At 39.3% G+C, this 15716-nt stretch overlaps 1 protein-coding gene across 1 annotated transcript in view; it reads right to left on the bottom strand.

The window, feature by feature from the left end:
* The window catches only part of Slc4a1ap (solute carrier family 4 member 1 adaptor protein), a 36468-nt gene that overhangs the window by 7303 nt on the left and 13449 nt on the right, over positions 1–15716 (bottom strand). The window contains exons 9-10 of the mRNA XM_023711112.1: positions 11848–11959; positions 739–973 (exon numbers count right to left, since the gene is read on the bottom strand). Coding sequence (XP_023566880.1) covers positions 739–973; positions 11848–11959 — 347 coding nt within the window. The remainder of the gene's footprint in view (positions 1–738; positions 974–11847; positions 11960–15716) is intronic.

Raw genomic sequence — 15716 nt, forward strand, 5'->3', positions numbered from 1 at the left:
CCAGTACAAACAACAGAACAGAAAAGAACCACCACACACACCAAAAAACAAACAAATTCAATTCCTTCTTTCAACATTTTTCATCAAGTATTTTCTAAGAGGGTGATTACTACCTGCCAGATTCTCTACTGGGTAGTACAGACAAAGACAAATGAGGCACGACCCTCTGTTCTTTTTCTTTTTCTTTTTTCTTTTGGAGACAGGGTTCTCATCAAGTTGCCCAGGCTACCACCAGTCTTTCTTTTTTCTCTTGTAGTACTAGAGATTGAACCCAGTGCTTTATGTATGCTAGGTAAGCACTCCACTCCTAAATTACATCCCCATCGGAACAATCCTCCTTGAAAACTTCAATCCACTAGGCACAGTGTGCTTAGCCTCTGTTTTAGGGATGGGGAAAAAATGAGTAAGACACTTCATCAGGCTCCACCATCCATACTATACTGCCCTCCAACTTATACAGGGTCAGGATTATTCCTCAGCAGCTATGGCTTCAGATTCCACAGATTTTCAATTTTCTATAATTCTGCAACAGACTGGAAATACCTGCCCTTCATTTGCAGTGGAATAATGACTGCAATAAAAAAGGGAGACTAAAACCACCATTTTCTTACTATAGTCAGTGTATCACATATATAAAGTGAAAATGCACAGGCGAGAACCGGCTTCACTTTTTCAACCCCATCCACAATTAGCCCAGCTGCCCCTGAGGCAGCGCAGGGAGAAGAACAAAGATCTCACCGTGGCCGCCTTCTTCGGCATCGCACAGGAAGTCTGCAGGAGTGTTTATTTCCTGCCCTGCGGCTTCTGCCTCTATGCCTGGCAGCAGCCCGCTGCTTCCATCCTCCATTTTCTTTTCATGCTCCTCTTTTTCTTTTTCTTCTTCCTCTTCCTCTTCTTCCTCCTCTTCTACTTCAGGCTCATCCTTTAGTCTCATTAGAGCTGGAGGGAGTTCTGGCCGCTTGGGAGGCAACTTCTGAGAAGGAAACACCGCCACAAACAAGTAGCTCCACAGTGATAAAAACAGACAAATCTCTCCTATTAGGTTAATCTAAGTAGGGAGAATGCATGATCTGTCTGCTCTGATAAGCTTCACATGAAATTCTGTGCACCAATGGACACTTAACAAGTATCTTCACTAACTTCTAGAGTAAAAAGATTATTAGGGCTGGGGGAATAACTCAGTTGTAGAGTGCTTGCCTGAGCTGTGCTGGCTTGGAAGGGGAGGAGACCACAATGAAAGGTTATTAAATATAAAACATTTGACATAACTTGTATAGAAATAAAGCATTTATTCCAGGTGAGTAATAGTTCCACTTCTCTCCTATTATGTCTTGCTATTAGAAGCCCTAAATTTATTACAAAATCTTCTATGTAGTTAACAAGATACACATTCCCAAGAAAGAAATCATTTGTGTAGCTTTTTCACTTTAGAGTCATTTCATGTAATTTCAAGGAAATATAATACATAAAATCAGTAAAATAGATCCTGAAGGCAAGGAAGACATTTCTCAAGAAGTAGGGCCAGATGGCCCTTGGGTGTTTTTGTTTTTTGACACAGAATCTTGTTACGCTATCCAGGCTGCTTTTGAACTCCTGGGCTCCAGTGATCCTCCTGTCTGAGATTCCCAAGCAGCTAGGACTACAGGCATGTGCCATCTTACTTGGAAGGCATATCAATAAGTGTTCTAAACAAGGCATGTCAGTAGAAGTCCTTAGATCAGGGCATGGTGGCACATGTCTATAATCCCAGCTACTAAAGAGGCTAAGGCTGAGGAACCTGAGTTTGAAGCCAGCTTGGGCAATACAATAAGGCCATGCCTAAACAAACACACAAGTGAACAAACAAAAGATTCTTAGAAGAAAAATATAGCCTGTCTAGGACTTGGAATTAACAAATCTAGAAAACAGCCACCTGATAAAGAAAAGAAAGTAGATCTCTGGAAATCAGAAAGAACTAACTAGAAAACTAGAAACTACACAAAGGCCTGAAAATTAGAGCCTAACTCCAGGAAAATGAAGCAGTCTAGAAAACTGACCCCAGCTCCTAGGATGGGGGACTTGTCTCACTGATACAAGGAGAGGGTCAGCAGTTCCAGGGAAAAATAGCAGACCAGGCTGGCATGCTGGCCCCAAGAAAAGCCCACAGCTACTGTAAACTGCAAAAACATGGCTCCTTCAGCATGGCAGGGTAGAGTTGGAGAAATCCCATGCAATGGCCACCACACTTGATAGGGTTTATAAAAGCTGTCAAGGGAAAGGGTTAAATTGGGAGGGGTTAATTGTTAAGATAGCCACAGAACAGCTAGAGAACAACTGTACTTCAGGGTTTCTGGTTTCACATACTGCTACAGATAGCTAGGTCAGGAGATACACTAGAGGCAGTCAGCTAGGGCTAGCCTCCAAAGGAACCCGTGCAGATGATGGTATATACTACAGCTGTGGGGGAGACACATCCATTGAAGGCCTGGCCAGACCTCAAGGTAAAAAATGAACCAAAGGCACCCACACACTTCCCCTAAGGATAAGCAACAGTGACTAATATTCTAAATAGGTATCCAACACCTTGGGAAAGCCAGGAAGAACCATGCCCCACTTTAGGAAAAGCCATTGTTCTGTTATGCATCTGCTTGCTATGTGACTTGCTTTCCCATTTGATCCCCATTTAATCTATATTACCTGAGAAGTTATGCTGGTGGCACTAGATTGACCACAGTTTTGTCCCACCTCATGCTCACCTTATAATTTTCCATCTCCCTCCCCTTTGGATCTACTTCACCTCATAGTTTTGCTCCATAGGGGGGGAAAAATCCCTTGAAAAGGCCGGGTCCCTGGCAACCCACTCGAGACCTCTTTTGTCTCTTTCTCAGACAGAATCTTTCTTTTCCCCAATAAATATATTGTGCTCTTAACCTCCATTGTTCCTAGAATTCAGCTTTTGATTACAAACTCATACTGACATCTAGCAGATTGCAAGTTTCATTCTCCTATGTGCCTGGGTGGGAGAGGGCCACGAGGACAGTCGCAGAGAGAGCGCAGCTGGACACAGGCCTCCCTGAGAACTTTAAGCGCAGGCTGGGAAGGACATGGGAGTTCTGTCCTACACAGTAAGAAGCCAGGCTGGTCATGTAACTTTCAGATGGGGCTAGGTCTGAAAGTGCAAGCACTGAGTCTTAGCAGTCTGCTTGAACCCCGCGCGGCTCCCCACATCCAGCACAGAATACTTTCTTGCTTTCCCCATCAACCAGCATGAGTGCCACAGTCCGGAGAGTGCACAGGGGGCCCTGGAGTAGTGGAGCACCTCATAGACTATAAAGCTAAGAGGAGAAAGTTGTGACTTGCGGTACACAGAGGAACACAGAAACAGCTGCCTGAGTGACTATAGTTCTACAGTGGAAAACACCGACTGACAGTGCCGAGTAGGAAGGCGGCCAGGATTCAACATTCACATACAAAGAGAGAGCAAGACAGAGAGACAGAGAGAGAGACGGAGAAGACAGGCAGGCAGGCAGGCAGGCAGGCAGGCAGAGAGAGAGAGAGAGAGAGAGAGAGAGCAAAAAATAAAAAAGAATAAAAGGGAAAAAAGAAGGAAAAAAACCACCAAGACCTCAAAATTCAATTATGAAAATAAATTTAAAGAGTCCAAAAAGTTTCCTCTGTGTATGTAAATGAGTAGTTTCTTCAGTGCCTGCATTATTGGAATCCACTGGAGACAGGGGAGGGATAGTCACTTCTAAGATCCCTTTTGTTTTATACTCACATTTTGTATGTATGAAAAGGAAGATGAAGAGAAAAAAATGAGATAAAGGAGCCCATTAATGAGTAAAATGAAATCAACAGATAAAAGTAACCAAAAAAAAGGAAAAAGAGCAAGCAAAGTACAGTGCCAGAAAGATAGCCCAGTGGGCACAGCACCTGCCTGGCAAGCATAATGTCCCCAGTTCAATTCCTCAGTACCTAAAAAAAAAAAAAAAAGGAGGGGCTGGGGAGATAGCTCAGCAGTCTAAGCACCTGCCTGGCAAGTGCAAGGACCCAAGTTTGATCCCCAGTACCACATGCCTTGCCCTGGGCTATTGAGCTGAACACTGCAACAGGGATGGTGGCGCACACCTGTAATCCTAGCACTAGAGAGGCTGAGACAGTAGTAGCACTGAGTCTGAGCTGCATCACAAGACCTTGTACCAATAAATAAATAAAAGATTTTTTAAAATTAAAAAAAAAAAAAAAAAGTCTGTTGGGTGTGGTGGCATGCATCTATAATCCCAGTACTTGGAAGGCTGAGGCAGGAGGATAACTTTGAGTTCAAGGCCAGCCTGGGCTCTAAAGGCTATACAGTGAGTTCATGGACAGCCTAAAGTATTGAGTGAGACCCTCTCTCTCTAAAAAAAAAAAAAAAAAGAAAGAAAAAAAATTCATAGACTAAGAAAATCAGGGATCACAGATATAACTAAGTGGCACAGTCCCTGCCTAGCAAGTGAAAGGTCCTGAGTGCAATTCCTGGAGGCTCTAAGTTCAATTCCTGGTACAAAAAAAAAGAAAAAAGAAAAAAGGGTCAGGGAGATGGCTAAGTAGAATAAGCGCTTCCCTGGCAAGCACAGAATTCAAACCTTGGCTCCGCCAAAAATAAATAAATAAATAAAAAATAAAGGATAGAAAACAATATTCCATGTAACAGGAGCCCCAAACAAGCAGGAATAGCTATCTTATTTTCACGCAAAGAGGACTTCAATCCAAAACTGATCAGAGGCAGGACTTGATGGCACATTCCTGTAATCCTAGCACTTAGGAGGTAGAGATAGGAGGATCTTTGGGAATTCAAGACCAGCCTGGGCTACAAGGTGAGCTCAAGGTCAGCCTGAACTGCCTGGGACCCTATCTCAAAAATTAGAAAAAAAAAAAAAAAAAAAAACGGATCAGGAAAGGTATAAAAGGTCAGTACACAATAGCTAAGGTTAAATTCAACACGAAGAAATGAACAATTATAAACATATATGTGCCAAACAGTAGCATTCCCAACTTCACAAACATTACTGACTACTGGGTATAAAATATCAGATAGTTAGGCACTATGGTACACGCCTGTAATCCCTGCATCGCGAGGTTGAGGCAGTATTTCTGGGCGTTCAAGGCCAGCCTGAGTTACATAGTGAGACCTTGTCTGAAAAAGCAAAAACAAAAAACAGATAAACATCAGTGCAATTACAGTGTGGGACCACAATACCCCACTTTCACAAATAAACAGATAAATTAGAAAAAAATAAACAAAAGCAACAAAGAGATATAGAAGTTAAAGCAAACCTTCAAACAAATGGACTCCATAGTTATCTATACAGTGTTTTAACCAACAATACATTCTTCTCAGCAGCACATGTAAATTTCTCCAAAATAGACCACATACTAGTCCATAAAGCATGCTTAAATAAACACAAATGCATTAAAAGTTTCTTACTTATACTGAGATTACACTGCAATTAAAATAGAAATCAATGGAAAAAGAAAACAGAAATTATAAGGAAACTAAATAATACACTCCTGACTATTTAACAGGTTACCAAAGAAACTAATTCCTAGAATGGAACAATAATGCCAATACAACACACAGAAACCAGTGGAACACATTGAAATCAGTCTTAAGAGGAAAGTTTATAACTGTAAATAAACATAACAGAAAAATAGAATGGTCCCAAATAACTCAATGATGTACCTCAAGGTCCCACAAAAACAAGAATAATCCAAATCTAAAGCTAGTACAAGTAAGTAAATCATACAGATTAGAGCAGAAATTAATGAAATTGAAACTAAAACAGAATACAGGTCCAGGGAGCTAGCTAAACAGCTTAAGTGCCTGCCTGGCAAGTACAAGGTTCTGAGTTTGATCCCCAGTACCAAAATAAATAAATAAATAAATCCCCCACCAAAAAAAATACAGGGCCCAGGAGATGGCTCAGTAGAACAAGAGCTTCCCTGGCAAGCACAAGGGCCTGAGTTCAATCCCCGGTCTGCCAAAAAAAAAAAAAAAAAAGACTCAAGGACTGGAAGAGCTGGCTTTCTGAAAGAATAATAAAACAGACAAACCCTTAGCCAGTCTTATCCCAAAAAGCAAAAGAATAAACCCAAATCAATGCAACTAGAAATTTAAAAGGAGATCACAATGGATACCTTCAAAATCCAGGCTATTAGCAACTGCCTCATAAACCTGTATGCCAATAAACTGGAGAATCCACAATACATGGCTAGATTCCTAGACACATATCAATTACTGAAACTGAGCCAATAAGATATAAAAACCCTGAATAATCCAGTAATAGATATTGAAATTAAAGCAGTAATTAGGAAAAAAACAAGAAAGTATGAACCAAGAAAAGCCCAAGACCTGATTCAGTGGATTCAACACTGAAATGTATGACAACTTTAGGGAAGACCTAAGGCCAACCCTCCTCAAACTCTTTAATGACACAGACAGGGAAGGAGTACTTCCTAAATCATTCCTGGAAACAGCATTACTCTGACTCCAAACTTGGAAAAGGATCTACTCAAAGAGAACTACATGCCCGTCTCTTTAACGAATATGGATGGAAAAGTCCTCAACAAGCTATTCACAAACAGAATGCAGTAAATCATCAAAATGATCAAACATCATGACCAAGTAGGCTTCACCCCAGAGATACAAAAATAGTTAAACATACACAAGCCAAGAAGTGCAATTAATCACAAAAACAAAAGCAAGGACAAAAATCACATGATCACCTCAATAGACATAGGAAAATCCTTTGACAAAACTCAACATCCATTCATGATTTTAAAAAAAACTCTGAAGAAAACAGGTATAGAAGAACTTTACCTCAATCTGATAAAAGCCATTATGACAAACCTATTGCTAATGCTGTATTCCATGGAGAAAAGATGAAAGTATTCCCTCTAAAATGAGAAACAAGGATATCCACTATCCCCATTCCTATGTAATACAGCCCTCAAAATATTAGCCAAAGTCATCAAGCAAAATAAACAAAAAAGGTAAGTGTAGGAAAGGAAAAGCCAAAGTATTGTTATCTGCAAATGACATAATCCTCTACAAAGACCCAAAAACATGCCACAAAAAGACTCCCAGAGTTAGTAACCAAATTCAGCAAAGTAGCAGTATACAAAATCAACAGCATTCCTATATACCAATAATGAACACACTGAGAAAAAAATTAGGAAAAAAAAAAACCAAACATTCACAATAGCTTCAAGAAAAATTAAATACTTAGGAATAGCTTAACCAAGGAGGTGAAAGACCTCTATAATGAAAATATATCTAAAACAGGAGATGGAAGATAACAGAAGAAAACAGATATCCCATGTTCCCAGATAGACCAATATAGTCAAATAGTTATATTTCCAAAACTGATATAGATTTGATACAATCCCTGTCAAAACAGCAATAGCATTCTTCACAGATCTACAGAAAACAATCTTAAAATTCATACAGAATCAGAAAGGGCCCAGAATGGCAAAAGCAATCCTAGGTAACAAGAGCAAAGCAGGAGGCATTACAATTCTAGGTTTCAAGATATATTAGAAAGCTATAGTGATTTCAAAAAAATAAAAAAGCATAACACTGACACCAAAACAAATACGTGAATCAATGGAACAGAATACAAAAAGCAGAATTAACCCCAGGCACATTTGAGGATTCAGACACATACACTGGATTAAGACAGACTCTTTAATAGTGCTTGAGAAATTATACATGCAGAAGATTAAGTCTAGAAATATACATGTACTAAATGAATCAAAATGGGTCAAAGGTCTAAATGTTAAAAAAAAAAAAAAAAAAAAAAAAAAAAAGTTTGCTGAAAGATAAAATAGGTAAAAATCTTTTTTGGAGACAGAATCTCACTATGTAGCCCAGCCTGGCCTTGATCTCACAGCAGTCTTTCTGCTTCAGTCTCCCAAGTTCTGGGATTACAGGCATGTACTATCACACCCAGTAGTAAAATCCTTAAAGATAGGCAACAAGTAAGGACTTTTTGAACAGAATCTCAATGCCACAAGAAATAATACTGAGAACGAACAAACAGGATCACACCAAATTAAAAGGCTTGGCACAGCAAAGGAAACAATCAATAAAGAGACAACCTATAGGGTGGGAAAAATATTTTGCAAGCTACTTTTTGGATAGAGAACTAATAAGTGATATTTATACATAATGGAGTACTACTCTGCCATAAAGAAAGATTAATGAAGCATTTGTAGGTAAGCGGATGCACCTTCAGTGAAATAAATCAGACACACAAGCTTATATATGTATAGCTTCTCTTATATGGAAAATTCAAAATACATTAATATAAATAAATAACAAACAATAAAAAAGAGATAATAGGAAATAGAGGCCTTTTCAAATGGGAGGGGAAACAAGAAGTAAAGCAATGGGGAGGGACAGGAGGGAAAGGGCATGAAAAAAAGAAGTGAAGAAAGAAAACGGAAACAAGAGCTTTTGCAAATGGGATGGGGAACAAGAACTGGAAAAAGCAGAGAGGCATGGGAGGAGCTGGAGATGAAAACAGCATTAAGATGTGTTTTGCACATGTATCAACTCCCCACAATAAAGGTAATCATTATGTACAGCAAACACAGTAATAAAAAAATAGTAAAAAAAAGTACTGGGATTCCCATCTGACTCTAGAAAGAATGTCTGCCATGAAGAAACCAAATAATAAGAAATGTTGGCAAGTTGGTGGGAAAAAAGGAACTCTTCTACGTTGTTTGGTGATTGTAAATTAGTACACTCACAATGAAAATCAGTAAGCAGAGGTCTCAAAAAACTAACAATAGAAATTCTACTCAATGAGCTACTCCCCTTCTGTATGGTTGATACACTGTGCCACATGAGCCATTTAGAAGGTTAATTAAGCCACTCAGCAGGGATCCAGGGTCTTTACTTTGTAAACATCCTCATTCTGTGCCAGAGGAGGGCATGGAGATTGTGTGAGTGCTACACCCAGCCTGGGGGGGGGGGGGGAATATGATTAGCCTGCTTATAATATAAGGGAGGAAAAGAGGCTTATTCTCCTCACTCTTTTTGCTCTTGTTTCTTTTGCTGTCTTCTACTGTCTTGAACCGTTGCTCCCGTGCCATGCCACCCTGCCTGGGAGCCAGCCGAGTATGGACTGAAAGTTCCACAAAATGTGAGCTAAAAATAAATCTCCTTCCTTAATTCTGGGTGTCAGGTATTTTGTCTCAGCAATGAGAGAAAAGTAACTAAGACACCTTCTAGGTATCTTCTTCTTCTTCTTTTTTTTTTTTTGTGGAGCTGGGGATTGAACTTAGGCCCTTGTGCCTGCCAGGCAAGCACTTATTCAACTGAGCCATCTCCCCAGCCCATACAGTGCATGCTAACTTTTTTTTTTTTTTTTTTGTGGTACTGGGGATCAAACTCAGTACCTTGCACTTGTCAGGCAGGTACTTATACTGCTGAGCTATCTCTCCGGCCCTCTAGGTATCTTTGTAAGAGTTAAAAGTCATAATACAGTGATACATGCATACTCATGTTTACAGCAGCACACTTCATAATAGCTGACTCTTGGAATCAACCTATATATACATCAACAGATACGTGGAAAACGACAATGTGCCATTTATAAGCAGTGCAGTACTATGCCATAAAGGATAAATTTGACTCATTTGTAGGAAAATGGATGCACCTGCCGACCATAATATTAAATGAAATCAGACACACAAGCTTAAATACCATATGCTTTCTATTATATGAGAAACCCAAAGTAAAATAAAATAAAATAAAATAAAATAAAGAGCAAAATAAAAGATAGGTAATAGGGAACAGGGAGACAGATCTTTTGCAAAAATGGGAGGAGACAAAGAGATGGAGAGAGGGAAGATAAAAGGGAGGGGAAAGGGATAAAAAAATAATCAAAAAGTGTTATGTACAGACACCAACTCCTAACCACAAATATAATCATTATGTTCTGCAAATATGTGTTAATAAATTTTTTTAAACCTTTATCAAACTTCTCCTCCCCTAAAAAAAGTTCTTAGAAAAAGTTAGGGGCGGGAATATAACTCAGTGGCTGCCTGGCAAGTGTGAGGTCATGAGTTCAATTCCTAGCACCAAAAAAATAACAGTAATAAAATAAAAAGTTGATCATGCTTATGGAATGGAAAAGATATCAAAACAGACCTTGGTGGCATTATTTTTTAATTATAAGATTTAGCTTAGTAATCCTCTAAGAAAAATGTTTCAGAAAAGTACTTTTCTTTTATTTAAAACGTAAGTAGCTGGATGTGTTTCCTCAAACCTATAATCCCAGCACTGAGATTGAGGCAAGAGGATCTTGAGTTTGAGGCCAGCTAGGACTACACAGCAAGTTAAAGGCCAGCCTGGATCACACAGTGAGACTATCTCAAAAAACAAGAATAACAAAAATAGTAGGAGAAAAAAGAAACAAGTAAAGACATAAATGCCCTTTCCCAGACAGCCTTTGTCTTAGTCAAGCCACACAGTGCATCCAGAGTACAGAGCTGGGGCTTCCGATCTGTGCCACCACAGAGCAGTGAATCCTACTTCAAAGTACTGTGATCGTAACTGTGCAACCGTGCCGCTCCACTGACCCATATATTCTAGGCCCAATCTCCATTTTTGACAATGTGACTCTCTCTGGAGACAAGGACTTTAAACTAAGTTGAAGTGAGGCATGCAAAGCAGGCTCTTAAGCTAACTTGACCAGTATCATTAGAAGACACCAGACAATCACAGGCAAGGGCAGCAAGGGGTAGCCATCTTTCACTTGGAAGAAACCAGCTCTGCCAGAACTCTGATCTTAGACTTGCAGCATTTAGAACTGTAAAAAAACCCCCAAAACTCCTGTGGTTTAAGCCCCCAAATCTACAGTACTTTGTTTTAGTAGCCCCAGCAAACCAATTCACAAGGTCTAGCTCTTTGTAGTGAAGAAAATCTTTAAAAAGCAAAATCTTTGAATAGGAATGTATATGAAGCAAAAACAACAACAACAAAAAGCACATCAGTGCTTTACTATACAGAAGGAGAAATCATAAAACTTAACAAGACCTGATCTGATTGCCGGTGTAGCTGCATAATGATGAGATGATCTACTGTTCTCATCCGTAAGACACAGTAATTTCCACATCTTATAGTGTTGGAATAATTAAATCAAGTATGAAAAAATAGATGGCAGAGGCAAGTGTATGCACTGGTACTAAGATGTTCGCTGAGTCTGAATATCATGTCTATCCACCAAGTCAAAAGCATTTAATTCACTACAAAGACAATATGCAATGTATTAATTATTGAAACTGTCCTACTAATCAGTTTTGAAACTGTCTCATTGCTATTTGTTTCTCAATAAAATTAATTTAAGAAAAGCATTTAATGTAGGAGGTACACTCTTAAATTCAGCATCTATTAAAATTTATTAGGATTCTACTTTACAAAGCATTACTTGCAAAATGACTGGCATGACCTGTCTGCCAGTTCTTGGTAACCCTAACCTGAACAGAAAATCCCAACAACCGAATTCTTAGATATGACCATACCAACCCACAAACTTCCAATGCAGATTGAGTGATTTCCTTTTTTCTTTTCTTTTCTTTTTTTTCTTTTTAATATTTTTGATATAGGGTCTCACTATGGTATATTTCAGGCTGGCCTTGAGCTCACACACTAGCCAAGCTGGTGGAACTCTCAACAATTCGCCTGCCTCAAACTTCCAAGTGCTGGAATTATAGGTTTGCACCACCACAGCCAGCTTCATTCTCACTTTCAAAAGAAAGAAAAACGAGCTAAGGGATATTTGAAGAACTGTAAGTTTAACACCCTGACTTACAACTTACCCCTACTGTTCCAGTTTTTAATTTGAATTTGCTTCCACCTTTCATGGCACCAAAAAGAGGTAATGTAAGCTTCTTAGCTTTGTTTCCTGAAACTGCAGTCTGACTTTCAGTCCTAAAAAACGAAAAAGGAACAGTTGTATGTATCTATTCAGCCCAGTTTTATCTAAAAATATAATATTGACAAAGAAACTTCTAGCAAGACAAAAATTACCACCAAATGAGTATCTGAGCACATAATATGAAGTATTCAGCCAGACATGATGGTGCACACCTGTAACCTCAGTCACCTGGGAGACTGACACAGGAGAATTACAAGTTTAAAGATACAGGCAACTTACTGAGACCCTGTATCAAAGTAAAATAAAAAAGGAGTGTATCTGTAGTTCAACGGTAGTTTTTGCCTTGCATATGTGAGGCCCTGGATTTAATCGCCAATACCACAAAGAAAAAAAAAAGAAAAAGGAAGATCACACTGAAGCCAGTAGTTTTGAATGTACAATGATACTGACGACTTTCATGAAAACAGCTACTGAGGGCAAGAGGAGGCTGCTCCCTTAGTCTAGTAATCTAAAACATGCTGTATGATTTCACCTTTAAAAATGATGACTATAGCACAAAGGTCACTGGCAAAGGAGAATATATGAACAAGACCTCATCTCCAGTGAGCAGCAGGAGATGGATCTATAATATAAAAACCTACTGCCACCAACCTCTGAAGAGTGCCTCACTTACCTGGAGTTCACACTTAAAACCAAGCTTAATGACTCTGAACATGAAATTAAAAAAAAAAAAAAAAAAAAGTCTGTGTGCATGGGGTGGGTAGAGTACCCTGTTTAGCTACAGATACTGCAACTGTTGAGACTGTCAACATTCTTGCTGTCTGGAGACAGCAAGCTAAGCCCATTATGAAAAAAAAAAAAGGAACAAAAAAAGAGACAGTAGAAATTAGAATGAAGGATAAGAGAACTTCAAAAAACAAAGGGAAAGAAGTTGACAAGATATGCAACTTGTAAGAAGATAACAACGAGAAGACAGAAAGTAGCAAAGTAGGCAGAGGTGACAGAGGTAGCAAAGAGGAGACAACATGAAGAGACAGAGGAAAAATGTAAAAAGAACTATACTAGGCCAGGAAGAAACTATACTAGGCCATTTCTTCACATGGGCAATGGGATAGCTCTACAAGCAGGGATGTCAGTCCTGACTCCAAATGATCCATATCAGAAACTGGTTACCCTGGCCCACCTTGAAGCTCAACTTGCCACTACTGCCCCCTCTTACCTAAGTCTTGTCCCCTACTGGTGCTATTGGATGCAATGTTACTACCCTTTTCCTTATTAGTTAGAACCCATTCTCCTGCTATGGCTACTAGAAGAATACTGCTTGCCTGGCTTCAAAATACTCTTCCAAATCATGATTCTTCAAAACCTTCCCTCCACGCCTTCTGAAGGAACTGGCACAGAGTGACAAAGGCAATAATACCACAAGTATTAAGTAGCTGATATGTATTTAATAGCTGCAGTAAACAGGTAGGCTGGCCTGGAAGATGTGCAAAAACTAGCCCAAAAGAGGTAAAAAGCAGAAGACAGGATCACAACCAACAGCTGTTTGGGGGACATGGCTGTTAGGTAGAGTTAGTTAGAACATGTGCCAGTACTTTAACCTTATTTACCTTGGATATGCCAACTGAGTTTTTATCTTTTCTTCACAAAAACATGACAAACAGTTGCTAGGCACAACAAAAAGAGTAAAACTTAAGACAATGATGAAAATACACATATGCCAGTACTTTAACCTTTCATTTAACCTTTGCATCACCATCACCTCCAATTTACAGATGAGGAAAGAGCTGATCAAAGAGTTATTAACTTGCCCCAGAGTACCCAAAAAGTAATTGACAGAGCTGAGAATTAAGCCTAGGAACCCTAATGCTCCTTATAACCCACCTCCTCACCATCAGGAAGGTAATGGAAATGTCACATGAGTCATATGGACTTCTATAGACTTACCTAGGAATCCCTCTCTGTGGAGTTCTTTCTTCTCTTCAGTGGATGCCTAAAACCACACAGTACCAAACTCTCCATATTTTTCCCCCCATATATACAAATTTATTGCCTTTCCACCTTTACTAAATACTTATCATTCTCTGTCACTACGTCTTTTGTAGTTTGGGGTACAAAAGTAAACTAATGTAAGTTTCTTTTCCTTTTTCCACAATTTCATGGATAGACTATTTGTTCTTATCACAGGATCTTAGCAACCTGAACAAATAATTTTTTTCTTTAATAAGTCAAGAAATGTGACTGTGTCAAGCCCTTGTCCAGGCTAACTTAATGCATTCTAACCCAGCTATACTGCTTTAACCCCAGGTTTATGAGAAGAAATAAAAAGGTGTGGGGGAAGGGGTGTGTGGGGGGAGGAGGTAGGGGGGCCATAAGGGGAAGGGGCAAATTAAGCCCAGCTCCAGAACTTTCAGCCATTTTCTCCTAAAATAAATTAGGGGGTGCCGGGGAGATAGCTCAGTAGAATAAGCACTTGCCTGGCAAGCACAAGGGCCTGAATTCAATCCCCGTTTCCACAATAAATAAATAAATAAATAAATAAGGTCTAGCCTCTGGGCCCTTCCTTTCTACCCTCTCTCTCCACATTAATTGTGAGAACTGGGACTTCTTAAGTAAGAAGAGTTTTAGTCTTCCAGTTATTTTGTATTCTGAAACCACAGAAAATAAACTTGGTCCTAAAGCCATATGGGTATCAAGCTCAAATTTAGTGGGCATAAAGGGTATATATATACTGTGAACAGTCTCCCTACCATTGCTGTCCTCCAGCCAGCCAATTCCCTTACAAGATGTAACTGATATTATTGGCTTCTTATCAATCTTTCTGGAGAATCAGTAGCAGATACTTTTAGTATCACTGTCCAAGTCCCTTTACCAGGCCATCAGCTACTTGGTCACTGACCACTATAGATCCATGACTGCTACTTTCTGAACAGAATTGCTGCTCTCCCTCCCCACAGTCAATGAAGGGTTTGGACAGAGGCATAAAAGCCCCAGGCCCCCACCTCTATCACATTTGCATTGCCATTATAGCTCTTAAACCACCTCTTGGCCCAGCTTCTGCCCATGCTCTCTCCTGCTCCCTCCTTCCTTCCTTGAGGGCACCCCAGTGAATCAGAGGTAGAGAAATCCCAACCTAAGCCTGCATTAAACAGATTATATGCATGCACAAAGATTACATGCACACACAAAAAATGTCCTATTTATCTAGGTATTCTTTATCTACTGCAAAGTCCTTATTATACACACTGTCCTACTACTCTATATGTCCTACTACTCAATAATGTCTTTTATTACTTAATGTATTTTGATGTTACATTATAAATAAATGGTTGCTTCTTTTTCTTTTTTTATACCTGCATGGTGTTCTACTGTATACCTATAATTCATCTAATCAATCCTCTCTGATAAACATTCAGATAGTTTCTCACCATTCACTATCATAAACAATGCTGCAATAGACATTTATTTCCTAAGTACGCCAGAGACAAACAACTAGAAATAATAATTAGATCAAGGGCATATGTATTTGTAATCTGGACAGACACTGCTAATTTGCCCTGTAGAGGCAATGTCCTATGTGTCTTTTAATCACAGCATCACATTCACGCCCAATGAACCTTGGTCCATTTCATAGATGAAAATTTATATTATACTCAGTATCTCCATTGTGAGTTTAAGCACCTTTTTTTTTTTTTTTTTTGAACCGGGGAGAACCGGGGATTGAACTCAGGCCCTTGTGCTTGCCAGGGAAGCGCTTATTCCACTGAGCTATCTCCCTGGCCCTAAGCACCCTTTTATATGTTGAAAACT

This window comes from Octodon degus, unplaced genomic scaffold (genome assembly GCF_000260255.1).
Source record: "Octodon degus isolate 3935 unplaced genomic scaffold, OctDeg1.0 scaffold00019, whole genome shotgun sequence".
In the NCBI taxonomy this organism is placed as follows: Eukaryota; Metazoa; Chordata; class Mammalia; order Rodentia; family Octodontidae; genus Octodon; species Octodon degus.